The sequence below is a fragment of the Pithys albifrons genome, chromosome 4 (assembly GCF_047495875.1).
Source record: "Pithys albifrons albifrons isolate INPA30051 chromosome 4, PitAlb_v1, whole genome shotgun sequence".
Taxonomy (NCBI): domain Eukaryota; kingdom Metazoa; phylum Chordata; class Aves; order Passeriformes; family Thamnophilidae; genus Pithys; species Pithys albifrons.
In genome coordinates, this window is record NC_092461.1 from 71,662,011 (window position 1) to 71,689,166 (window position 27,156).

The window sequence follows — 27,156 nt, forward strand, 5'->3', positions numbered from 1 at the left end:
GCATGGGTGTGGAAGCATGTGTGCATCTGCAGAAAGTTCTAGAACAGGGCAGGGTGTGCCTGGTCCCTGGGAAGGAAGGGGTGGAGCAGAGGACAGGTCCTGAGGAAGTGAGTGGGAAGGTGGGAACATGTGGGCACAGTGGCTGTGGTGGAGTTGTTGTCACCCTGAGGGAGTCCGAGCTGAGACCATCGAATGACAGAGCAGGCAGAGGAGGTTTGTACACAGCCCTTTACTCAGGGGCTTTCTGGTCATGGTGGTTGTTTTAGTGGGGATGGTTTTGTGGGTTCTTGGGGGGGTGCTTGCTACTCCTGTGATGCACTGCCATGACTCAGGCTCCAGCTCTTCATTGCTCTCAAGACCAGCAACCACACTATTCCTGCACTGTAGAAGTGAAAATGTAATAGCTGCTGTTTTCTTTCTCTTCTGCTACTGGTCATCCAGAGTTTGCTCAGAGTATGACATTGAGCCCAAGAGAGAAGTGGAAGAATCAAATCAGAGGTTAACATGGGTTGAAGAACTTGAAGTGGATGCTATCTTAAAATTTGTATTTTCTTTTGTGAGTTTGGTTGTGTTGTTTTGTGCTATACTTGTGTTTCGAGGACACTGTAAGCGTGCATCATCATCAGTGAATGGAGCTCTTCTATGGACAGGTCTGGTTTCTCTATTCTAGTTCTAAAATGACTGTATAGTATGGAGGTGTATAAGATCTTGTAACTGTTTTACAACATAGGTTTTTGAAGACTTAGGTGTTTTTTTTTCAAAAGGAGTACTAAGAAAAAATTTTAAAATATTATCAAGCACAAATCAAGCTCTTGAGGGTTATACGTTTTTTGTTTTGATGTTTTTGTCAGTTTTGTTTGGTTTGGGGGATTTTTTTTTCATTGCTTTGAAACAGTTATGGCAAAGAGGTAGACATTCCCCTTTGGATAAAAGTAGTGATTTTTGTCTGTGAGCGATTTTAGATTACCTAGTTTTGTCAATCATACTGAGAGCAGAAGGTGTTATGGCTAAAAATAGAGTGGAATTTTTAGGAATCGAGTCAACTCATTTACAGCTGTAGTGTACTGAAATGTAGTGGCAAACCATTGCATAACTCTGAGTCAGTTCTGAAAGTGGGATTTAGTTATGATGAAAACATTCTAAAGCACCATAGTGTGTTAAGTGCTGTGTTACTAGTTACTGTATGACTAAGCAAACGAACTGCTGGACATTTTGGAGCCCCTGGGTACAAAATCCTACTGGTCATGTGAGACATCCCAGATAAGAAGTAGCAGTGAGCTTCCTTACTTTGCCAGTCATACTGACTTGTGGATCTTTGGGTCAGCCAGTTCTTTAAATGTCAGTGGTATCTGTAGAACAATTCCAGCTGTAAGAACAGAACTATTTCCTGCAAATTAATTTCAGATGGTTCTTTCCACATTGAATAAGTTTTAGTAGGAGAAGGAGAAACATGTTTTTTTTTCCCAAGCCAGCTCTTTCACTCAGAGTGAGGGAGCAGGTAGCAAGTTCATGTGAGAGTCTGTACAGGACTTTTGGTCCAGGACTTTAGGGTTAAACCAAAGACTGAAATTTGGTTATTGTGCTGTCTGAAATCACTAAGTCATTGGAGAGGAAGGACTTGAAAAATCTTTTATGTCAGTGTGATTCATGGGTCTTAAAAGATCTTGGAAAAATGAATAGTTTTTTTTTTCTGTAGCTATTTAATAATTTCAGATACTTTTTTTTGCCAGAAAGGCCAATTATTTAATAGTGTAAGTGCAGTAAAATTTCACAACTTTCTGTTGCTTTTTTTCTGAAACCAAACCATTGAACATAATTTTCAGCTATTTCATTATAGTAATGGGGTTTTTTTATGTTTTATCTGTATATTCTTGATTTTTATATGAATGTGTGAGTGTGCATGTCTGTCGGGCAATAAAATCAAAACCTAAAAATTCCTGAGAGATGTCAATAAATAATGGGAACTATTTCTTTGTTTCCCAGGGTTCCATTTGCCTTTTTTTTTATAATGTGAGCCTGGACTATATTGCCACAAGAGAAAGAACTGGAAGAACTCTGCATATTCTGTCATATATATGTGTGTGTACATATGTACGTATATATACACACACACATATTATATATATATACACACTATATATATTATATTGTAAAGTGTGGAGATGGGTAAAGTCATTTAGCTGATTGTCTTCCACCTAGGGATTACAAATAGGAAAAATCTGTTTTAGAAAAAGACATATTGAAATATATCCAGATTTCTCTACGTAGTAATAATTGCTTGGTGTGAACATAAGTCTGCAATTGCCTGAAAACACAGCCCGTATGTTATCCATACAGCTCAGCTGAATACAGCATGTGCAGTTACTTCAATGAGTCCAGATTTCATGTTAGGCAAAATTCCCCCTGGGGCTGTCAGAAACAGTGTGCTTTTAGGAAGACCTAATTGTTTCTGCATTTCGCTGGAAGGTTGTGTTCTGTTACTGCCTACCAGGAATGTCGGTAGGGGATTAGAAGGGCTCTGACTGCCCAGCTACGGTGATTCTGGGGGAAGGTCTTGGTTGTACTTGAGACAACAGATCAAATTTCTGTTTTGTAGAGCGTTCGCGCGTGTGTAGGAAGAGTGAAAGTCGGAATGGTGCGTAAAGATGTGGGGGTTTCAGAGGGGTTTTAGAGGGGAATTAGCTCAAATGGTAGAGCGCTCGCTTAGCATGCGAGAGGTAGCGGGATCGATGCCCGCATTCTCCAGTCTTTTGCCCGATATGAGACTCTCCATTTTCCTGTCTCCGGTCTTACTTTTCATGGGTAATTCTTCAATACCAGTCGGTATTTTTTTTTCTGCTTTGAAAAAGAGAGGGTTGTAAACTTCTACTTCATATAAAATTAGGGTATCTTCCAGCACAAAAAAGACGTAAGTGCCTGTTAACGGATTTTAAAAAATGAAACAGAAACATGCTGACGTATGTCTGATTTTTGGCCGTGATACCATTCACGGTTTACACTACCTTATACTGTGAGGCTATTTTAAATTTCGATGCATTTTCGTCTAGAAGTTTTACAAGGGTTAGAATAAATCAATTTTGAGAAGCATATGCACAATATGAATTATTTAAATTGTTTATGGTGATCAAAGCTAAGCTTGTCCCTTTTTCTAAAGTGCAGATTACTTTCTTACCATGGCTTGAAGAAATGGAGTGATACTCCGGAGACTGAATGTCCCTTGAAACTCGGGTTAGGAACAAGTGTGCCCTGCCCAGCCTACCTGCAGTGGGTGGGTGCAAGGTAGCTGGAGAGAGAGTAATACTGTGGCTGGTGACTTTGGAGATGAGATTACGGACTCTACATCTTTTCATGGACAGTTTCACTAACTTTTCGTATCATTAAAAATATTAGTAATAAAACAAGTTCACGTCAAAACGCAGTGTAATCTCTAGGGATAGAAGTTTGTGGGCTTTTTTTTAACTCTGTAGCAGAATAGCAGCTTTAGTATTTTACGTGCTTTTGTGGAGGGATTGTTTTTCAGGAAGTGCGCACAAGTGTAAATTGAAATTTCCACTTCCGTTTTGTTTGCCACACGGAGCGGTCAGGATCACCAGCCATGATACAGACTTTGTTTCACGAACCTGAACAGCTTAGCTTGTCTAAGAAAATCTATTACGCTACTCTCCTGGAGCTCTAGTGGGGGTCAAAAGACTGGAGAATGCGGGCATCGATCCCGCTACCTCTCGCATGCTAAGCGAGCGCTCTACCATTTGAGCTAATTCCCCTGGCGGAGGGAGTTATGGGGCGGTTTTACTAATAGCGAATCATAGCTTGGGTGCCCCACCCAGAATTGCTTTGATGAGTCAGTCTGTTTGTTTAATAACACTGAATCATCACTGTGCTTATGTGGAAAGCCTGATAGTGGAAGAGTCAGAATATTCACTTGGCATATGAGAAGCGTTTTCTGCTATGTCACTTTGACAAAACAACTTATTTTCCTGAACAATGCCTCCTCTAGCATTTATTCAGGAAGGATAGAGAACTAATTTTTTACATCTCTTACGGTGCAAATACAAACCGACTTGTAAATCTAGAAAGTCTACTCTTAAAAGTCACTGAAGCACAGTGAAATTTTTCATCTCCTTTTTCAAGTCTTTAGTTCCTTTTCCAACTTTATTTTCTAATTAACTGAACATAAATGATAAGTAAATTATTTAAAAGTGCATGTTTATCATAGTTTGTGGAGAGATTAATTTATATATTCCTGTGTTATATTCTTGGTATTTCTACCTTTATGTACTGAGTTTGATGCGTCTGTTAAAATAGTATTGCATCTTAAATACATGAGGTTACTAAGAACATCTCAGAAATATAAAAATTCATGTTTAGTCATGCTAACTGACTTTTCAGTAAGAAGCATATTGCTAAAGCTCTATTCCCAGGTTATTAAATCAAAGAATGCTTCTTGGACTTAAAGAACAAAAGTGTAGTTTGCCCTGAGAGTGGATACACTGATATACTCTTGTTTAAATGCAGACAAGTAAATTGTGCTAGGAAACAAAAGTGTGTGCAGCAATCCCGCAAGATATGTGCTGTGGTTTTCTCTAATGAATTTAACTTACTGGATGACAGCATCCAGTCAAAAGAAAATAAATTACAAAATTGAGCATCAGCTAATTACAACTTATCCTAAGTAAGGTAGTAGTTGAAATCTATCATAATTCATATTCAGTACAAGATGTGCAACTAAAACTAAACAGTAGCACTGCAAACATTCTCCTAGAAGTTAAATATTCTGCCTTACCTCAGTCTCTGCACAACAAAAAATAATAAATAGTTCTTAACATTTCTTGCACTGTATTGTTACGGACTTTATCTACATCACTTGAGGGGGAAAGCAAATAATGTAAAAGCAGCTTCAGTCCTTCTCGTGGGCACATACGTATCACAGACTCACTGATGGCCCACTGCATGCCTGTGGCTGAGACCTCTCCCATATCATATTTCACAAGGTTCAGGTCTCTATACAGTTTTCTTTATCTACCCTGTGCAGTTTGAATCATTATGAAAATGTCACATTACATATCTCTGTTTTTCACCACCACATCTCATTCTGCTGTCACTGAAAAGGCCTAAAGCTTCACCTGTTCAGCTCAAAGAAATACAGTTTATTTAATGCCAGTCAGATCAGGCTAAGGAAAGACCTCTGCAATAGTTCTATTTTCAGTGATTAGAATGTGCATTTCATGTAATTGACAGCCCATTACTTTGCAATCTTGAATTGCTCCTAAGGTTTTATGTAAGATGGTGAGTAAAACTTTGTATTTCCTAACTTGGTTGGGAGAAATTTCCTTACCTACATATCTGAAAATAACCTGACTTTCTTAACCATTTTAAAAAATTTTCTTAGGGTATTTCAACTATGAAGACTTTGTGTCCACACACGTTCATTTAACATAGATCACTTCAGTGCATCTCTTTCTCAATATTAATGTATACTGATATAAGCTACTTTAATCAGGTTTGAGTTTTGCTTTGTAGAAAGTCTTCTTAGGGGACATCAGGACAAATACAAGGTGTGTACAATCTCCAGGCTGCTCCACTGCATTGTCTGTGATGTGACTTCCCTCTGGAAGGATGAATCTAGTGTGAGTTGGGTGGCACTGAAAGGCTGCAGGGCATGAGTTTGTCGTGCAAGTTAGCATGAAGTGCCTGGTCACGTTACTCTCTCTGCCTTATCTCGTTGCTTTTTTTTGTTTGTCTTAGGGAAAAACGTAGACAAGCTCAAGGTCAAGTGGTTATTAATTGTTCTGAATGGCTACCCTGGGGTTATTACCCCTAGGGTAAACAGAAATGAAGAGTTTGTATTTTTTAGCCATAAACTGTAGAGTGACGGCATAAGCATTTTTAAAGCAGGGCGGGGAATTAGCTCAAATGGTAGAGCGCTCGCTTAGCATGCGAGAGGTAGCGGGATCGATGCCCGCATTCTCCACGGCTCCTTTTGATTCTGGTGGGAGTAAAACTCCAGTCTGTGAATTCTTAACGCAAGGCAAAAAAATCAAATCAAACCTGACTTGTATAGCGAGAAATCCAGATGGTAGATTGCGCTCTTTTTCACTAATGGCAGGCAAAGCCCCTTTGTGCTTTTTAAATAGATATACACGCCTGGAAAACACGTGTTTCCTGGTTTGCCATGTCTCTTACTACTAGATTTGGAAATGCTAAATTAAACGTTTCAAATTTATTTTTGACGCTTGTTTTGGAATCGGCCTTGAATGTGCCTTCGTTGAGAGGCCAGAGCAAGAGAGAAAGCTGCATTATACGTGTGAGCTGCAGTGTTAAATGTGTGCTGCAGATCACAGCCCCGCATTCCCGCCGCTTCTTGCGGGGCGGGGAATTAGCTCAAATGGTAGAGCGCTCGCTTAGCATGCGAGAGGTAGCGGGATCGATGCCCGCATTCTCCAGTCTTTTGCCAAACGGTAATTGTTACACCCACACATAGAAATCCAGCATTTTGCCAAACGATAATTGTTACACCCGCACATAGAAATTAGCAAACAAATAGTGTACCTCGGTCAGTGAAACGACAATTTTGTTATTAAGTGGAATAAAACTGATTTTGTTCCTTCCTCTCTTGCTTCCTCTGCATGCTTTACTACCAAAATCAGGCTTACACAACTGTATATGTTAACTCTGTTGTAACTGACTCTACCTGGACAGTATAAGTGAAATTCAGCAGGAAGAGCATTCTGCAGTGTGATTATTTCCCCAGGCTTTATGAAAAACAATGTTCCGTAGTTTAGCTGCAGCCATCAACCAAGCCCCAGTCAGCCGCTCGCTCACTCCCCCACCAGGGAGATCGGGGAGAGAATCGGAAGGTTGTGAAAGCCAGAATACACTCTGGATTGAGATAAAGACAGTTTCATAGGGAAAGTAAAAGCCATGCACATAAGCAAAGCCAAACAAGGAATTAATTCACTGCTTTGCATGGGCAGGCAGATGTTTGGTCATCTCCAGGAGAACAGAGAGTTATGCATGTGTAATGGTTGCTTGGGAAGACAAATGCCATCACTCCAAATGTCCTCCCCTTCTTCCTTCTTCTTCCCACTTTATATACTAAGCATGATGTCATATGGTTTGGAATATCATTTGGTCAATTGGGGTTGCCTGTCCCGGCTGTGTTTTCTCACAGCCTACCATGCACCCCCAACTTCTTTGCCGGTGTGTGTGTACTTAATTTCAGCAAGGTTGTTAATGCACACTGCCTTGGCACTGGGTTCTCCTCCCACTAACATCCTTGAGTAAAAACCTGTCTTATAAAAAACAATTTCTGATCACTATCTTTGATATGTGATTTCTTATCAACTGTTGTAAGAAGTGTGGACAAAAACAATTTAGACATCTGTCTCAAGAATATCTAATGATGAGTCTTTTCAGAGGTAAGAAAAGATTCATCGTTCTTTTACAATGACCAGTGAGTATATTCCAAAATCACTTCAAATAAGTGAATAGACTAATTTTTTTTTCCTCTTGATGAAGAGAATGCAGAGTACAGTTTGGGGGATATTTCTCAGTAACATCCACCTTCAAATTTTGCTGAAACATTTATGCAAGGATTCTAACCTGCTTGTTGCACTTAAATAAGATACGCTATATAAAACAGTTATGCTGCTTTGTATAGCTGTGGAAGGTCAATGTAGCATTGTACTTTTCAATTAAAAAAAAATTACCAGTACCAAGCACTTGGGAATATTATCCCAGGGAAAATAGCTTACCTATTGGGCTTATTCTCCCATATGTAGTTATTCTCACATAGTAGTTAAAGCAGTGTTGAGCTTGCTTTAGCTTCATGATCAGCTTGGGGCTTCTCTTTTCAATTACTGAGGGGAAATTAAGAACAATAAGGAGTTACTTAGATGGATTTCTACAGCTAGCCCCTGTATTGCTGAAAAGCTGACTCATGCCCATAGCAAAGTTTACTTTGTATTAATTTGTTTGTATTGATCCCGCTTTGGTTGGAGTGTTTATGTGCCATGTAGATTTCTTGAGGCTCTTCTAACAAGGGTCACAGAGGCAAATGATTTTTTAAAAAGACAGGAACTCTGTGATTCTGGTATGTAGGTCTTAGTGGTGGAACTCAAATAGAATTGTCAACCAAGCAGATGTTGACAGGACTATTTTACAAAGATACTGTAAGGAGATGCCCAGAAAAGGAAAAAGAATCTGCCTATTTTAAGTTCTTAGTGCTTCACTGTTACTGGTGTACAAGCGTAAGAGCTTAAATGGATGTTCTTCACATACCCAATGATAGACTAAGAACTAGCTGGATGATGGAGGTGCCTTTTCATCTTCCCACCCCCACATACATGTACTGAAAAGCAAAGGTAACATACTGTGTGACTCAAACTGAGATAAGGGCATACATAACAATGCAGGTAGCCAGCCTATCCTTGCTATATTGTTCGACCACAGCTTCCTCGATGGACATTTTGTATTTGGATATGTAGGCTCAATTCTCTCTTAATTCTCTCTGTCTTTAAATTATGGATGTAGTAATGTGCAGTTACGTTCTGGAATGATACTTGCATTCTCCTTGTTCAGGTTGGGATCTGGTGCTGCTAGAAAAGATTGGTGACTGGAAAAAAACTAGCTAAGAACTAGAATCAGAAAGAAAATATTCACTGGCTCCCAATTCAGTAAGCTTGTGCCAACCGTTTCTTCATTAATGAGGAGTCTGTTGTGGTTACTGCTTTGGGGACTGGAGAAGGAAATGACACTTGAATAATACAACATTGAGCACTATGAAAGCTATTAGGAAAAACCCCAGCTTTTTAGTATCTCTAAGAATTAGACAGCTTATAAATAAAAAAACCCCTTGCACTGGGACTATAATAAAGTTAACTTCTTAATATGGAGGAAGGATAAAAGCACCTCTACTTCCTAATATTTCTTTTAGAGGCCATCAGAGATATTTGATCTGTCTTCCACATCAGAAAGTTTTTTTTTACATCAAGTTATTTGTATTTTTAAGAGTTTAGATACTACAGGACCTACTGTCTTTAATAAACGAAGCTACCAAAGACTGCATCACTCTTGCTTCAGAGATAGGAAAGGCTTCAATTATTAAGAGGAAACCTCCTTACGATCCTTGTATTCTGTGTGAAGCGTTTGATACTTGGTCAACAGTACCAAAGCAGTCTTAACTAGATGCATAAGAAATCTGATAAAAATTTGTCAATAAATTGCACTAATTAAAAGCCTGCTTCATACTGGAAAAAAATTGTATGATAATAGTTAATTCATAGTTGGACCACAAATCCCAATCAAAAATATGTGAGGTTTTAATTCACATTTATAAAAGAAACAATTGAACCTGAAGATGTAGCAAGACTTTCAAAACAGATTATACAAGCATTATAGTGGTTCCCTAATGTGATTTCCACTCACAAAATATGGTAATTGGAACTCTATACTCCATTAGAAAATGAGGCTCAGATTCAGAAAAAGCAACACAAACCTATTCCTGCCCTATCCAATGGAAAGGTGGGACATGATCAGGAGTCACTGAACAAACCAAAGGAATGTTTTCTCTGCAGTCAAAACACAGGACACAGAATGCTTTTAGGATTCAACAAAATAATTCTATGGTAATTACATAAATATAATTAGAAGGTCTTCTGCTCAGATTTCATTAATTACTATTTTTCACTGTAGCAAATACAATGCTCTTGTTTTCCTTATCAATTTGGAGTCCAAAGATTCCAGTCACAAGTCTGGTAGGGCTTATTCTGTAGAAAAACTGCACTCTCAAAGCCTCACAAACCACAATTAACTAGTTTTTTGGTTTTGAGCATTAAATAATTCAAGCTGCTGTCAGGCTGCCTGTAAATATTGGCGTAAGGTGGCCATGCAGACTTGAGAATTGGATGACCGCTTCCATATTGACTGTCAGTTTACCTCACAGATGATGAACTCCATGCTTTTTAAGCAAATTATATATGTATTTTTACAAGACTACTGTGGTCTTGCCAAGTTTAGATAAAAAATGCAGAATGCTAATCTTCTTTAGTCCATATTGCTGTATCCAGACAGCAAGTTGCATAACAGCTCTAGTTATAACATTAGATAAATGCAGTGCAAAAGGTGGAGAGAATCACTGTGGGAGAATGCTAAAATGGACCTCCAAGGAGGACGGCACTAGGAAGCAGCCTGGACCTGACAGCTACAAATATGAGAGACTCTTGTTGTTGGAGTTTAAAAGTTATGCATTTTACTGTATGGTTTTTGGTTCAGAAAGTTTGCTGTATGCCCCTCTGCATGGCTGTGCCCGTCCTGTGTTTTCCCCCTGAGGCATTGTCCCCTATGAGCCATCACGCTGCTTAGGGGGCTTCCCTGCCAACTCTACCCCAGCGGGGCCGGGCCAGGGCAGCTCCGTGTCGGGATTGCCTCGGATAAGAAATTGTATACATAATGCACTTTAGCTTAAATATTTTTTATATAACTTTTGGGATTTTAGTTACAAGATTTAAGTCTGGGGTGGGGACATGGACGCTTTCTGATTGTACATGTGAGAAAAGCTACAAGCCGTGGAATTCACTAGCTGAAAACTGTATCTTTTTCCACGTGCTACAAGGCCTAGCAGAAGCTAAAACAGAACTTAATTCAAGGTTATCCAATCAGAATTCAGCTAAAGAACTGATAAAATATGCTGGGGGCTTTCCAGAGGAAAATGATGGCACAGAGCATGCGTTCAGCAGAAAGGTTAAAAGTTTAAGCGAGGAAGAGCTCCTGGAACAACCACCCACGAGGCTGAAGAAGAGCGAGACCTCTACCCAAGGAGAGCACTGCACAGGCACAGTTCAAAGCACCACCCCAATTACACCCAGCTGTGCACATATATGAAGAGATCTTGCTTGCTTTATGCATATGTATTACATTCCTCAGTTCATTGCTTTGCATATGTAGTAGAGTAAGATATAAAATGTATAAGCTGACACAGCACGGGAGGAGGAGTGGGTCATGCACTGCTAACCCCTCTCTCACTGCTAGCATTAATAAACAAATACCTGCTGGTTAACAGAGCAAAACTCTTGGAGTTCTTTATTGTCCGGGATTTACCGAGAATTTTGGCATCACCTCTGCCTCATGTTGCCGACGCAACTGCCGGTGCTGCGCCTGCCCCTCCTGTGCATTTCCGCCTCTGCCCCAATCCCTAGGTTCCTGTTGGTTAGTTCTCCTGTCCTATGACGAGTTGTTCCCCACTGGCTATCTGGTTGCCAGTTACCCACTCTGTCCCTACTCTCATCCAATTGTGTGCAAGTCCCAGAACCTTCCCCTCAGAACCTTTTAAGTTTCTGGGAGTTCTCAATAAAGGGTCACTTTTGTGCCTTCGTTCCACCGAGCTGGAGTGGATCATTATTTCACCAGTCAGTGCTTGTCACCTGACCAGCTGTTTGACATGCAGTCTTCAAGGCACTTTCTTCTCCTGAGATTCCTAAAGGCCTAGTGCCTTCTAGGACAATAATGTATGTATGTATGGCTAGGCATCACGAACAAAGATTTGGGAAAGGCTCTACCCACGTGGGTGTGTCCTTCGAGCCTGCACAGTGGATTTTTTAGGTGAGGCACAACGTGCATAGAACTGGCTCCACTCTTTGCTCCTAAGGTTCATCTGCGACAGCCGAGCAAGCTTGGATAGTGACAGTGAAGTCCTCAGGACTAGAACCTACAGCCCCTAGTATTCCCAGGAGGTCTTCCATCCAAGTACTGACTGGATGGGTTCGGATGTTAAGGTGGCATTTAACTGCCTAGGAAGATACTACTGCAATTCCAGAGTGACTACCAATATAAAACAGAAGTTTGATGAGGCTGAACCATGAGTCTCATGGATTTCGTTGTCTCAGTTACGATGTGCATGGGATAACCTTGACAGGTGTTTATCACTTAGGTGACATGTTCCTGAAGCACCTAACAAAACTAGGGATGACTATCATTGAGTCACTTTCAAATCAAATCTGTACTTGCAGAGAAATGAAGAACCAGTTTTAAAACCAGTTACAGTGGTAGCAAATGACATTTTTCAGTCTGTCTTGTACTGGTCACTTCAACTATGGGTTCTCTTTTGGAGACAGTCCTGTTTAATATATTTATCCATGATCTGGACAAGGGGATTAAGTGCACCCTCAGTCTGTTCGCAAATGACACTAAATGGGGCAGGACCGTAGATCTGCTGGAGGGCAGGAAGGCTCTGCAGAGGGATCTGGACAGACTAAAGCCAATGGTCTGAGGTTCAAAAAGGAAAGGTGTCAGGTCCTGCACTTGAGTCACAATAATCCCAGGCAGGGCTACATGTCTAGGGAAGAGTGTCCAGCGAAAGCTGTGCAGTAGAAAAGGACCTGGCGGTGTTGGTCAACAGCAGCTGAACATGAGCCAGCAATGTGCCCGGGTGGCCAAGGTGGCCAATGGTATCCTGGCCTGTATCAGCAATGCTGTGGCCAGCAGGACCAGGGCAGTGATTGTTCCCCTGTACTTGGCACTGGTGAGGCTGCACCTCAAGTACCATGTTGTTTTGGGACTCTCACTGTAAGAGGTAGTGAGGAGCTGGAGCATTTCCAGAAGAGGGCAGTGGAATGGGGGAAGGGTCTGGTGCATCAATCCTTTGAGTAACAGCTGAGGGAGCTGGAGTTACTTAGCCTGGAGAAAAGGAGTCTTAGGGGAGACCATATTGCCCTCTACCATCTACCTGAAAGGAAGTTGTAGGCAGGTGAGCGTCAGCCTCTTCTCCCAGGCAACTAGTGACAGGATGAGAAGAAATAGCCTCAACTTGCAACAGAGGAGGTTCAAGTTGGATATTAGGAAAAATTTCTTCACTGAAAGAGTGGTTAAGCATTGGAACAGGCTCCAGGAACCTGGTGGAGTCACTATCCCTGGAAATGTTCTAAAAACAACTGCACTGTACAATCTGGTTTAGTGGGCAGGGTGGTATTAGGTCAAAGGTTATGGTCTTGGAGGTCTTTTTCAACCTTAATGACTCTATGATTCTCCAAGTGACTTACTATAAGTAACTTCTATTAGTAGGCTTGTAACTTTTTGAATGCCTTTTATAGAATGTGTAAGATTTTAATATCTTTCTTCTATGTTGTTTCTCATGTTAAGAATATCAAGTTTCTGGCAGGAGTACTTTCCCCTGGTTGCATATTCTAGTTCTTTAAATGACTTGATTTTTTAAAAATCAACTTTACTAACAGCAAAGGATAAATAGAACAGTAAATTATGATAGAGTTTGACACTATTGCATAGAGTAAGGACACTCAGTTTAAGTAAATTTCCTTTTGCTTTGAGTACATTTCAAATTAGGGTAGAGATGGTTAAGATCTTGTAATTGTTTGGGGTTTTTCCAAGACTGTTTACAAACATTTCCATTCTGTCAACCTAATTACAGAGTGACACTTGTAGTCTTTGATTATATAAGAAAGCAAACCAAACAAAAAAACACTACAGACTGAAAATAAATCCACTCTATCAGCTACTACATACAGGCTTTAAGAGCCATCTAGTGGAATTATTCTGCAAGTAATCCTGTAAACACTATAAAGCAATTCCTAATGAGAATTTTACTTAAAAAAAAAGGGGCAAGAAAAACCAATCAACTAGAAGATGGTGATTTCAGAGTTATCTTAACTCAAAAGGGAGTGAAATTCATTTTACACACAACAGTTTTTTCCATTTCCTGGAACACTTGATTGTGGCTACACAATTCAATATGCATTAAAAATTTGTAAGTAGATGACAGCTAAATTTCTGTTCTACAGTAGTAGTTTCCAAATTGACAGGCAATTTTAATTTGAGGAATTTTCCTGATGTAGTCAGATGCATCACTATTTGAATATTTTTTTAAACAACTTTTTAAAAAATCAACTTTCTTCAGCTCAAAAACATATTTGAGAAACTTTGTTGGTGCTGTCTTGTCTGACAAGAGAAGGTACCAAGTAGTTCAGGACAGTCTTACAGCTTGAGAGTGGAAAAACACTGGTGAGAGAAAGGCTTATGAACTGAGGTAGTACTTTAAGGACCAATGTTAAATGTATGCGAGTGATGTTTTCAAAAATCAAGAGGTTTAGAACTGTATCAGTCTCATATAAAAGGTAGATAGTAACTGTGAACTACAGATTTGGTATAGTGGGGAAGGAAAGAAGAGGTCATTGTTGTTTTCTAAGCAAAATACATAAATAACAACATGGCAGAGAGAAAGATAATATCCTATAAAGCAAGTGCCACTAGAAAATTTATGGTAACTGGAATTTAAGGGAGTCTGGAATATTATTTCAGACTTCTTTTGAACAGAAGTGTCAAGCTCCTGGGATCTCAGCTTACCTGTGTAGAACCCTTGAGCCTTGAGTCAGGGTACCTAGACTTCCTCTACAGAAAAGCACAACATGAACTACATCCTTCCAGTCCATAAAATCCAGGAAGATGATGTGATAGTGACTTGCATACTAATAAACAAGACTGAGGAGAGATGGCTGTGGATTAACTTCATCCTTCCAATATATACTGTATTTTTACCGTTGGATAGATGGAGTTTCTTCCTTCTACTAAAAAGCAAATCACTCAAAATTCAACTACAGGTAAACAATAACTTGCACATCTAATGAGCCAGTAGCAAAAAAAAATTGGTCTTAAGGGCCCCAACTTTTGGGAGGAAAATTGCTTCCCTTCTGTTGGAAGCAGTAGCACAGAACAGAGGAATAATTCAGCTTAAAATCGCTAAGTGAGCTGTTGAGATGAAGCTGGTGTTGTCTGTACTAAAGTGAATTTGGGAACTTTTGCTGCTGCAGCTGTGAAAACAATAGCAGCATTGATGTGCAATGGCTGAGAGCATCTATCCTGGATACAGTATGGGAAGATTTCCCAGTCATGCTGCTGGACCTTGTTTTTTCAGGACTGATTATATGCCATTACACCAAAGGTAGGCATCTTAATTTATCCAGTCATACTTAGGATTGAAGTAAGGAAACGGTGGTTTCAGGTAGAATCTATCTGCCTTTTTCACATTGAGGATACTTCCACAGTACACTCCAGTCAAACAAAAACCCAAACCAAACAAAGAAACCAAAACAAAACTGAACAAAAAAAAGGAAAAAAGCAAAGTTCCTCTCATGCTCTCACAAAGAACTTCAAAAAATTTCAGAATTCTAGACTGAAAAGTGCTCAGCACAGGATATGCTACTTTTTACTTGAAATGAATGCTAAAGAGCCATTTTAAATCAAATAACTTTATTTCAGATTACAGAAATACTAAAAGTCAGGTTGCATTTACTAAAAAGTCACTTAAATTGAATTTTCACAATTCAGTGGGAAATACATGCAACATTGTTAGCACATTCTAAAAATCCTCATTAAAAACATAGTACTTGTTGTATTAGTAATTACATTTAACTAAAATGTAAATAGCATTGTTCAGATGAGGAGTTTTTAGGTTCTCAGTAACATCTTGTAATGGCAGAAATGCCACTTAATTGTCACTACACTTGTCATAGCAAATGATAGCCCTAATCCTGAAAATCTTGCAGAGTGACCATATATATAGTAAGGCAAAGTAAAGCCCTGACAGTTGGCTGGCAAGGCAAGGCTGTGCCTGTCATAGCAAATGATAGTCCCAATCTCAAAGATCTTGCAGACTGACACTATTGGAAGTAAGGCTAAGTAGAAGTTGTGACAGCAGGCTTCCAAGAATAGGTTAATTTACAGCAGTCTAACAGTCTTTCCAGTCACAGTCAAGAAGTCATCATCAGCCAAGGCACGAAGTGCTTCTTCAAACATTTCCTTCGTGACAGCCTTAAAGAAATTAAACAAGTCAAATAAAGATGCAGGAATACTTGAAAGACACAAGTAAAAATGCCTTACTTTCTAGCAATTTTCTTATGTCTTGTTTTTTTTAAGTTTTCATTTTTTCTTTTTGCAATTTGAAACCTGACCTGAAACCCTGAACCTGAGTTTGCTAATTCAGAAATTAGAATAAATATAAGATAAAGGAGTTGAATCTGCTGTATCTGTAGTAGAAGTGTCATTTTAGTCAGGTCAACAGAAAAAGGTTGTTTCCCTTTCCCTCTATAACAATTTGAGGACAAGAATGGAAAAACATTCTTTTAAAAATTAATGAAAATGGAGTAACAAATCATGAAACTTACTGTATCAGACTGGGCTCGGAGATCATCAAAAAGCTGTTGGTACTTCAAAGATGGTGTTTTACCCTTTGACTGGATAAGCTTTCTTAATGCTTGAGCCAATTCCTCTTTCCGCTTACGAGCTGTTGCGCTCATTCCTTATAAAAGAAAATTGCTTTTAGTAATCAACTAAGGATGACAGGTTAAGTTATATTTTAAGAATTACAAAAGCCCAAATAGCAGCCCAGTTTTAACACTATGAAAACACAAACCTGTAGTGAGAATGGATATGTCCACAATTCCGGTCCTTGGATCAGTAGCAGATTGTTTCAATGCTTCCCGATGGAGGCGTTTTGCTTCTTCTACATCAACTGTTTCCACCTTGTCAGAAAAGCGCACCTTAGCGTGCGCCTCTGCCAGCCGGATCAGAGACTCCAGTTGCCGAGGGTATGCAGAAACCATGCCCCTGCCACTACCAATCTTCCTCATGTCCACATATGCCTGAAAAGGAGACAGTTGGCAAGTATGTCACTAAATCTGGTTATGTTAATTCTTTTTCAGTACTCTTCCTCCCCCACCTCTTATTTCAAAACATGAACAATTCTGGCAAGCCACTCCAAGCCCTGCATTTCTGCTATTATACCTTCACAATTCTTCTGCAGTGACGGATAAGCACATCACATTACTTCTTTCCATTATAAAGTAATGAGGCCATGGTAATGAATCAAGTTTTGAATCACTTCAAGAACGTAGGACTAGTCTTACATAGCAGTACTTCTGTCTGCTATGACACATTTATTTTGTTTCAGAAGAATTTAATGTGTTTTATGTGATGGAACCAAATCAACACATCTGAAAGCTAAATACTGAGTGCAGAATGATTTCTAACCTGATCCCTCTTTCCTTTTAAAAGCTGGTGAGTTTTAGAGACTGGGGTTATTTTTAATCTCACAGAAAAGTTGTGTGTAGAGTGTTCACACTAGGGAATTTCACCACTTCTGACCAGTCAGGAAAGACTGAACATTCTTAACAGCAATTCCTTTACCTCAATAAGGGCTTGGCTTGCTTCTTCACTTAATCTGGGATTTACATAACAACGAGCATATGCAATGTAATCTCTCAATATTGCCATATCCATGTATTCCTCCTCCATTTTTTCTTCACTTTGGTAGTACAGTGAAACCAAATGGCGAGCAAGACGTCTGTCATAAGCTTCATCACGTGGATCCAACATCAGAAAGATCAAGTCAAATCTGGTAAGTAACCACAATTAGTATGCATACCTTCTTGCCATTTAGGTACTTGGTTTTAAGGGGTTTGACTTAACAATGTTAGTAGGAGTCACTAGACTATTAATTCCTACTCTAAGCAGAAGTTGCTCTATTAAACTGGAAATTTTCCTTGAATTCTCAGAGTACAGAACAGCAAAATGGTTTTGTTTTTATCTTATGGACTTGAAATTTTTGAAGTGAGGTACATTCTCCAAAATTTCCTGTTCAAGGCTGACTGTTTCTGTTTTCTTAAAAAGAAACTCAACACACCAAAAAAGTATGCCTGCCACAAACAAAAAATCCCCCACACATAATAAATGCACAGAACAAACTTGCTGCTAAAGAAGCTGTCCTGAAAGGCATAAGCAAGCATAGCACATACCTAATTATTTTATGCATCTAAAAACGCATAAGTAAATAAATGATGTATAAATAAAAAAGCACTTGTAGTTTAATCCTGAATAATATGGTTTGTAATTCTGCAAACATTATATTTAACTAGTTTCAACTATAAGCAGATATGAGTAACATATTTATAGCCAGTCAATAATTTATTTTTGTAAGCTTAAATCCAGTAATGGTGGAATGGAGATGTTGGCTCGAGCCTAGTTTCATCCAACACACCTGCAATAAGGTATCATTTGTCTCTAAGTGACTAACTTAAGTAGCTCTTATTTGAAATCTAAGCCATGTGTTCTTGGGCTATCTGGTATAGCATCAGGATACTTCAAATTTCCAGTACTGTGGTAATTCCTAACAATTGCAATTGTGGCACATAGTAAGTTTCTGTCAGCAGACACTAAATGTGCTCCAACAACTACTGCCCAATGACTTCCTAGCACTGCCACCTCCTTGGCTGACTTTTACAAAGCAACACGAAGCAGGCACAGACCTTCAGATTCTATCACCTCTTCTGCAAATTCCCTGATCATCAGTGTTTCACTTTAAAAGCTTCATGGAGCTAAAAGCTTCACGGAGCTGAATTTTTGTTGAAGCTATCAATATCCTAAGCTCTTTTTTAGGCCATGATTATTAAACAACAACATAGAGTTAAATAAAGAGATCCTACAGATCTTGTCACATCTGCTGGTCAAGGTCAGCATGCAAAGACTTAGGAAAAAATTTTTCCACTATGCTGCAAGCAACAGTTATTCTGTTCTACTATATTCACAAGTTATGTTCACAAGATGAAGTAAAACATCTCATAAAAATGAAATATGCAAGACAGGAGTTCAGTACCTTGACAGCAGAGTATGAGGAAGCTGAATGTTTTCAATGGTAGTCTTTTTTGGGTTCCACTGGGATTCTATAGGGTTAGCTGCTGCTAGGATAGATGTACGAGCATTCAGTTGGCAAATAATTCCAGCCTGTCAAAATGAAAAAAACACTTCTGAAACCAATGTGTCTGTGTACCACCAAAACTTTCTTTCCCCCAACTTCATGAGATCACCAGTGTTACTAGATAGGTTCTGTACTAAAAAACTGCATTGCAAAAGCCTTTGAGTAAAGCAAGAGCAAAAGCCTCTAAGAGTACTTCAGTCTGCTTCAAAAGACTTAAACAGACATTTACCTTTGCAATGGAGAGTGTCTGTTGTTCCATTACTTCATGTAGAACTGATCTTGTGCTTTCACTCATTTTATCAAACTCATCAATGCAGCAAATGCCATTGTCACTAAGCACTAGAGCACCTGTCTGAAGAACCAGCTGCCGTGTTTCTGGATCCTTCATCACATACGCAGTAAGACCAACTGCACTTGAGCCTTTGCCAGAAGTATACTGGCCTCGAGGAACCAAGTTATACACATACTGGAGCAGTTGTGATTTACTAGTACCAGGATCACCACAGAGAAGAATGTTGATCTCTGCACGAAAATTGCCTCTTCCTGTGTTGGTAAAATCCTTTCTTGATCCCCCAAAAAGCTGAAGCAGAATACCCTATAAAATCAAAACATCACCTCTTGGATTTACTTTGTTAGCTATTCAACTGTTCAACTGAAATATCTAATAAACCGAAATACTACTCAACTCAGACATGAAAGGAAACACCTGAAACTGGTTTAGTTATCTTTAAAAGGGTCCATTCCCTATGGGCATCTTCACAATTCCAGTTCATTGCCAACATACAGTCAAACTGCTCGGTCCTACAAACTCAGTTTCTAATAGAAGTCTGAAATTAGATTTGTTCCAAATCTGTTTGAAAACTTCTGTAATCAAAAATTTGACAACAAATTCTGCTGATAATAAAAAAGGCAGAATAGACTAAGGCTATGTTTAGTCTAGGACCAAGTACTATTAACTCGAGATCTCAAGTCACTAGAAAAGCACCATTTATCATTTTCTTTTCAGGCAAACTGCTTTACTATGTTCATAACATTAAAGTTCTTTTCTTGCCCATGAGAAGTTTAAGGTCTTCTGTTTCACTGGACTTCACAAACACTTCCTCCTTTATTATTTCCTAAAGAAAGCATATATTTGCAGTGTTATTAAAGAAATTAAAATAACTACCTTCCAGTATTTTCAAAGTACTGAAATTATTAGAATATATATATATGCTTGTAATTTTATCAGCCAGAATTATCAGGAAGGATTTGTGTTTTCAAATTTACTAGATTAAAAATTCACAATTTCCCAGCATTTTTGCATTTTTTTTCTCTAGCAGAATATACATGCTAGAACGTCAGTGAAAGTAAGGCTAGTCAGTGACAATGATTGCTGGAAATAGCAAGGAAAACCGTATGCACATGTAAAACGTCTGCACGACTTCTTACAGCAAAGAAACCTTGTGGAGGCATGGAATGAGCATTAGTTCTGTTCTCATTCACTTAGAGCAATTTGCAGCAGTCAGTAAAACCTGTTAGGTAGTTACAAGAACCTTCAGGTTGGAGCCTGAAGAATCTCCCTTGATGAAGAGTCCTTAGCTTTCAGTCACTAGACGTGATGTACCTTATTGGCATGTTGAGAAGGTAACAACTAATGGAATAATCATTACTGTATTTCCACTCTGGCAGGAAATCCTTGTATGGGTTTGAATTCAACTTTCAAAAACCCATGAACTATGATAATGTATAAATCTATAAAAAAACCCCAAAGGAATATACTTGAAGAGGACTGTTTGATGTCTGACAATACCTTAAGATCTGCTACTAATGGCAGTTTTTGCAATTACAGTGTTGTACTACGTCAGTTGAACACTTTATTGGAATGTCCCCTCTTTGGACACATCCAAGTAAATGTTTTGATACACTGTAATTCAGAGTCAGACCCATGTCCTTTTAAAGCTACTGTTCTCTTCTGAGCAGGCACTTATTAGGTTACACCTACTTATTTTAATTTGATCATCAGTAATCCAAACATTCATGAAATATCCAAGATGCATCCTGCAATTAAGTTTTACCCATTCTGCTGCCTTTCTACCTTCTCAATACCTTTCCTCTAGTTAACACTCCTTAATACCATGATAAGAATTAAAATACGCTCCATCCTGACAAGACCGTAACATTTTAAGACTGCTCAACATAGAATTTTTTGAATTTCTAAGCTTCAGCGTATTCTTAGAACAATAATTACAAATATACTCACAAATAAATACTCACAAATACATACAAGTCTTACAAGAGAAATAAGTCACTTTTTACCTTTTTGATATCCTCGTGCTCATAGATACTTGGGGCCAATGCTAGAGAAAGTCTCTCATATATGTCTGCTTTTTTAGAAAGCTCTTTGAGAATTTTCACACGTTCCTCTGTAAACATTTTTTGCTCTGTTTCCTCATCAACACCATGCAGGCGCTTTGAATCTGTCTTGCGATAATGTATGACATCAATGTGGGTCTTATACACAGATTTTACGCTGCTGACCCGTGGATTAACTCGAATTGGGACTGCCCTGTAGATACCTAAATACAAATTAAATAGCAGCATTAGATATGAAGAAACATGATAATACCAAACCCAAAAAATTTTACAAGTTCCCTTGAACAGTGAAGCTTTTCTAAACAAACTAAGTATTTTAGTTAATTTCTCAGTATAAGTCATGTAGAAGTCAATAGAACATAACTAAGTCATCTAGACCCTATTTTTGCAGGTTTAACATTTCTACCAAAAGTGTTCTCAACAGTGAAAGCATTTAAGCGTTTTTGAAAGAAAATTAAGGCTGGATGCTTTTGAAATTCCTGCTCCAGTGACTGGTCAGCCTTTCCCCTTTTTTGAAGTGCCAAATTTACTAGCACCTTTCTAATGCATCTCAAACAGCTAGCAGCATAGCAATTCTTTTAAAGCAAAGTGGTTTATATAATGTGGTTTCAGTATCACAAGACTTAACTCTACATTATCACTCTCCTGACTGCAGACACTATTTAAGATACTGCTTCTTCTTCCACCTAAAGTTCAAGGTCAGACAAGCTGGAGATTGTCTAGTACAACCACAGGCTCACACTGGAGTCAACTCAAACAGGTTGCCAAAGGCTGTGTCCAGTCAGGTTTTGGGTGTCTCTAAGGATGGAGACTCCACACAACCTCCACCCACACCTAATCAAGTATTTATAAATACTCTGCTAGCATCCGACTCCCTGAGCCTTCTATTCTCCAGGATGAGCAGTCACAGCTCTTCAGCCTTTCTGTGTATTGCAGAGACTCCTGTCATGATCGTAGCCATTTGCTGCATTCACTCCTGTATGTTCATGTCTTTGTTGCACTGGGAGACCCTGCAGCTGAACTGGTAATACCTATAATGCAGCACAGGAGGCTGTTGCCACCAGTCATGTGGTCTATCAAGCACTGCTTCCTCTCAGTTTTACTTTTGTCTCCAAGTTTGCTGAGGGTGCACCACAACACTGTCTCAATTAGAAAAGGTTTCCACGATTACTGGCTCTATCACCTTTCATAGGGTTAAAGATGAGGCTGACTGGCCTGCAGATCCCCAGGTCTCCTCCTTAGTCTAGGGAGTGACATTGGCTTTTTTCCACTATCTTAGCCAGTCACCATGACTTTTCCAAGACTAAGTGGCCTTGAAAAGAAAGTGTCCAGCTCCCTCAGCACTTTCAGGTGCATCCCATCAGGTCCCTTTACAGACAGTTATGATCAGTGAAAAAGAAGGATGCAAATACTCAAACCAGAATTTACCTGTGACATTAACTCTGTCACCGGGCTGAACTTTATCAACAAGGTCATTGTGAGCAAAGAGCACAACTGTATGAGGGGTCTGTCCAGCTGGCATATCTTCAGGAGACTCCTGCAGTTTGATCTAGCAAAATCAAAACCAAAACACTTAAATTTCAGTTTCAAAAGGCCAAAGCTTTTCCACAGAGCATAGAACAGATTTTTGTATTAGCATAGTCTTCAGCATCCTTTTGAATCAGGAACGTTGCTCAGGAAAAAAATACCTCCATCCAAACAGCAAAATTGATTCCTGATTAGAAGAGATGATGAAAATGAGAATTCTGCTGATTGCTGGTATGGCTAAAATGCTGTCACAGACAAAGCTAATCTAGTCTAGATAGAAGTGGACATACAATATATAAAGGGGCTTCCTATGTACACATTAAAAAGTGGGTTTGTACTTAATTCATCCTTTTAATGCATTTTTTCTCCAAAGTAGATTTACCATTTCACTAAGTTTTCACCCATTGTCATGTTCCAAAACACCTTCCCTTTTCAAAACACTCAGTCTCAAGGTACATAATTAATGCTATTGATGATTTTAGGAGGGTATGGGAAAGCAAAAACTAGAAACTGTTTCATTTTAGCCACTAGTAGCCACTACCTAAGCCAACATACCATCTGTTTGTCAGAGAACATGGATCGATTGTGAATCAGTGCCATGCTGTGCGTTGTGTTACAGTTCTTGCACACCGATGGTTCAGCAATCCTGCCGCGATCGATTTCAACTCTGGTGGTGAAAGCGCAAACCTGGCACTTAAAGAACGCTTCCTGCATCTCAGGAATTAACTGGGAGCTTCTGATGACCATACCACTGATGGTGATGAGTTGATCAATGTCTACAGAAATACAGAGACTCATGTTGTGATTTCATACTCTTGAACTTTAACTCATCTTCAGAATTTCACTTTACATTAGTTTTTAGGCTGGAGGTAAACATTCAGTTAGGTACTACTATTTTGTGTAGAACAAAGCAAAAGGAATCATAAATGCATACTATAAATATTCTAATTTGCAGGAGTATTTATACAAAGGAAAGAATACATTGCACTTGCACAACTGAGAAGTGAATAGCTGATGACAGGAAATATTTCCTTTATGAATAGATTATTCTGCATTTGGGCTCTGGAGTATTTGGTTTTGAAGCAGAATATGAACAGAAGACATTGGTCTGGACAGACCACAAGTATAGTTTTATATGGTCCTAATGTAATTCTAGGCTAGCATTTAATAAGTATATATAATCTTTTAAGATCCGTTTCTAACATGGTAAGCAAAGAGTTTACCTTCAGGGTTTAGATTTCTCATATTCCTAGTCTTCAGTGCATTATATGGCCTTACTTGAATTTGATGTTCTAGTATTGAATCAGGGTAACGATCAAAAAATATCTCATTGGCAGCCATATCAAATGTTGGGATAACTTCCTGTATAAAATAATTAAAAACAGCTAAGCATACAAATTAAAAAAATAATCACAGAGTGAAATAATTTTGCATAAAGCATTTTATGTGCTCTTGATCAACCAGGAATGACTAAAAAGTTATGGCATCTGACCATTTTCCTGTGCAACAGAAAACTTGCTGTTCAGATCAGATGCAGATCACTGGCTAACTTTGCATGCATGAGCTACTCACTGTATCTGTGACCAACTACTACGAAACTAGACATTTTATATTAAGTAAAATAAAGAAACAATTGAGATGGCACTGAATATACAAAGTATCCACTGCATTTAAACAAACCTATTAAAATCCAGAAAGACGAAAGGGCCCCTTAAAAGCCAGAAACAAGTGCACTACGTCACCTGAGGATAGCAGATCAGTTGCCTGTAGAGATTTTCATCAAATGATCTTAGATGGTCACAATTTACATTCAGAAATGGTTCTCCAACCATATTAATCTGCAAGGTAATTAGGAAATCTTTAGCTCAGTGGCATGCAAGACTAAGAAAGAAAAGTTAGATTTCACTGTGTTACAAGTACCTCTTGAAGTCGCTGCATATAGCGTGGCTCATTAAGATCCAAGCCAATGTCTTCATCCTCTTTGTCTAGTGGATCAATAAAGCGCTGAAGAAATCTCTAAATGTTAGGGGTAACAGGGAGAATTTAGTAGTACAGATACTTACTTTGTATCAGATTCAACTAGTATTTAAGTCAAACTAGCTTTTCATTTACAAAAAGAAAAACCAAGTTGCTAACCTACCTGGAATTTTTCTTTGCATGAGGCTACATTAACATCTGTTCCCCAAATAACAAGCTTTTGTCCAAGAGACTGGTCCGTTGCTGCTATATCCTCAGCCAGCTGCATGGAAAAAAATTGAGCATATGCAAATATGTGTATTTGTTTAAAAAGAAGTTGTCAGATACAAGATCCAAGACATATACCTACCCCATCTGAGTGTAAATCAACTTGTCTGGCTTTACGGGCAGACCCGAGATCTGGCCTCTGCCTAACCGGAGTTCCTCGGACACCACTTCGTGGGGTTCCCTCTACCCTGGAGCTGGGTGTGCCATAAGTCAGAGGGGAACTGATATCGAAGTCAAGAGGAATAGCTATAAAAGGAAGTGTTTTGTAATGATTATCAAGACATTTTACACTTAGAGCAGACTAAAATTCAGCCTCTACATTTGTCTCATCATTCTTTTAACTCTACTGTCATAAAATGAGCAGGATCAATCAGTTCCAGTGTTTTGCCTAAACAAACAATAAAGATGTTGCAAGTCTACTAGAACTTTTCTTTGCAATAATATCTCTTCTCAAAGATCACAGATTCTAGTAAAGCGTCACTAGAAAACTTTAGAACAGTACTGCATTTTAAAACTACATTGGTGTTAAAGCATAAAAACATACACCATTTTAGATGAAACATTCTCCAGTAATCTGGGGGCTGTAAAGCAAGTGACACAACTAGCAGCTACTGGAATTAAAAACAATCCTATATACAAAAGCAAATAAAACTTTTTGTGGCTATCAACCTAATTCTTTCTCTGTTCGTAGTTTTACTATTTCTAGAAATAAACCAAAGAAAAAAGTTAAGGTATAATCTCCAATACACACTCTCATGATAACCGGAAGCTACAACAGAGATCTGCGCCCCTGACACTGCCTGCGGTCCCGTAGTGTCCGCTATGATACGTTCAGACGAGAAACCTGAGATAACTAATTTCCTTCTCTAGCCAGCTCCAGGCTCTCCTCTAGCTCTCTAAACAGCGGGGCAGGTGCCGCCCGGGTCGCACCCTGGCGGCCAGCACGGCCCCGGAGCTGCCCCGGCCCCGCGTACCGGAGTGGCGGAACTGCGGGGGGCTGGAGAACAGCGCGTCGGCGGCGCCGGGGCTCTGCACGTCGGCTGGCGGAGAGGTGGGCAAGGGCTGCAGGTCCCCAGTGGAGGTGGAGTCGTCCGCTCGACGCTTCTGGGAAGGAGAGCGAGCATCTTGTGCTGCAAGACACAAGCGGACCCGGCGTTAACAGTCGCCGGGCCACCACAAAGCGGAAAATCCCCGGGGCGGGCAGCCCGGTCCCCCAGACTGGCGGCCCCCACGCCGCCACCCCTTCCCGCCGCAGCACTTACGAGTCGAGGGGTTGCTGCCCCGGCCGCGCTTGCCGCGGCGGCGGCTGGGGGTGGAGGCTGGCGACGACATGGCGCTGCTGCAGCTCCCGCGGCGGTTCTACCTGCGGGGGAGTGGGCGAGAATGAGCGCGGTGGGCGCCCCGCCACCGGCCGAGCCCCGATCGGTGGGTCCCCCTCCGCGCCCCTCCCGCGCCCGCAGCCCCCGCGCCCGGCGCCGCCTCCCACCTCTGCAGCACAGAGACCCACCACACTCCGCGCCACAGCCAGCGCCGCGCGCCCGGTCTCGCGGGCTTTCTGGCCAATGAGGAGGCGCGATCGCAACGGGAGCGCCCAACGCGGGCAGAAAGGGGGCATACGGACGGGAGGAGAAAAGGAGGAAGGAAACAAACCCTCCGGATCCCCGAAGTGGGGGCCGCGCCCTCCTTGGCCCGTTGCAGGAGGGAGAGAGGTATAACTCAGGGGACTAGTTGTGCTGCGAGACGGAGGCTGCCCTCAGGAATGGCACATGGCCTACCCCCCTCAGCCCAGAGTGGAACTGCCCGCACCTGGCCGAATTTCGCGGCAAAACTCGTGCTGCAGGGAGGCGTGGGGAGATCGGAGCAGCCCATTCTCTGAATAGGGGGGAAAGTACTACTGTGTCCCGTATTACTGTGTCCCGTTGTGGGCGACCCGGAACTCCCGTGGGTCCAGTGTAGCGCGACAGAGATGCTGAGTCTGGAGCATCCCTCGAATGAGGAAAGGCTGAGCAAGCTGGGCCTGTTCAGCCTCGATAAGAGCCGACTGAGAGTGGACCTTATCAATGTGTGTAACTATCTGAAGGAGAGGGTGTCAGGAAGGTGGACCCAGGCTCTTCCTGGCCGTGCCTGGCAATGGGGCAAGGGGCAATGGGCAGAAACTGATGCACAAAAGCAGCTGAATATGAGGAGGAATTTCTTTACCGGGCGGGTGACCATGCACTGGAACACATTGTCCAGAGAGGCTGTAGAGTCTCCCTCGCTGGAGATCCCCAACAACC

At 40.3% G+C, this 27,156-nt stretch overlaps 1 protein-coding gene, 1 long non-coding RNA gene and 4 other non-coding genes across 8 annotated transcripts; 4 read left to right on the forward strand and 2 right to left on the reverse strand.

The window, feature by feature from the left end:
- Window positions 1–107: 107 nt before the first annotated feature.
- On the forward strand, window positions 108–25,546 carry LOC139671550 (uncharacterized). Its single transcript, XR_011697743.1, has 3 exons — window positions 108–213; window positions 17,318–17,401; window positions 23,256–25,546. It is a non-coding gene; the product is annotated as an uncharacterized lncRNA (long non-coding RNA).
- On the forward strand, window positions 2,673–2,745 carry TRNAA-AGC (transfer RNA alanine (anticodon AGC)). The gene has a single exon. It is a non-coding gene; the product is annotated as a tRNA-Ala (tRNA).
- Window positions 3,692–3,764, reverse strand: TRNAA-AGC (transfer RNA alanine (anticodon AGC)). Its single transcript has one exon. It is a non-coding gene; the product is annotated as a tRNA-Ala (tRNA).
- Window positions 5,899–5,971, forward strand: TRNAA-AGC (transfer RNA alanine (anticodon AGC)). The gene has a single exon. It is a non-coding gene; the product is annotated as a tRNA-Ala (tRNA).
- TRNAA-AGC (transfer RNA alanine (anticodon AGC)) lies at window positions 6,371–6,443 on the forward strand. The gene has a single exon. It is a non-coding gene; the product is annotated as a tRNA-Ala (tRNA).
- On the reverse strand, window positions 15,245–26,589 carry MCM4 (minichromosome maintenance complex component 4). Of its 3 annotated transcripts, none has more exons than XM_071554561.1 (17): window positions 26,531–26,589; window positions 26,143–26,243; window positions 25,855–26,010; window positions 24,963–25,126; window positions 24,777–24,875; window positions 24,557–24,652; window positions 24,379–24,474; window positions 23,860–23,998; window positions 23,192–23,412; window positions 22,538–22,658; window positions 21,053–21,312; window positions 18,987–19,352; window positions 18,656–18,783; window positions 17,191–17,398; window positions 16,418–16,646; window positions 16,170–16,303; window positions 15,245–15,816 (listed from the first exon to the last, which is right to left on the reverse strand). In XM_071554561.1, the coding sequence occupies exons 2-17, from the start codon at window positions 26,210–26,212 to the stop codon at window positions 15,724–15,726; spliced, it is 2,580 nt and encodes an 859-aa protein (XP_071410662.1). In that variant the 5' UTR covers window positions 26,213–26,243; window positions 26,531–26,589; the 3' UTR covers window positions 15,245–15,723. The 3 variants fall into 3 exon arrangements, with proteins under 3 accessions (XP_071410662.1, XP_071410660.1, XP_071410661.1); XM_071554559.1 differs by lacking the exon at window positions 26,531–26,589 and adding an exon at window positions 26,388–26,437; XM_071554560.1 differs by lacking the exon at window positions 26,531–26,589 and adding an exon at window positions 26,367–26,431.
- Between the last annotated feature and the right edge of the window lie 567 nt (window positions 26,590–27,156).

Coding starts and splice junctions, on each gene's coding strand:
- MCM4 (XM_071554561.1), bottom strand. CDS start 26,212: ATGTCGTCGCCAGCCTCCACCCCCAGCCGCCGCCGCGGCAAGCGCGGC. Junction 22,659..23,191: donor TGTTCTCTGACAAACAGATG/GTATGTTGGCTT, acceptor TGATTTTGCTAG/ATCAAACTGCAGGAGTCTCC. Junction 18,784..18,986: donor AGACACTCTCCATTGCAAAG/GTAAATGTCTGT, acceptor TCATTTTGACAG/GCTGGAATTATTTGCCAACT.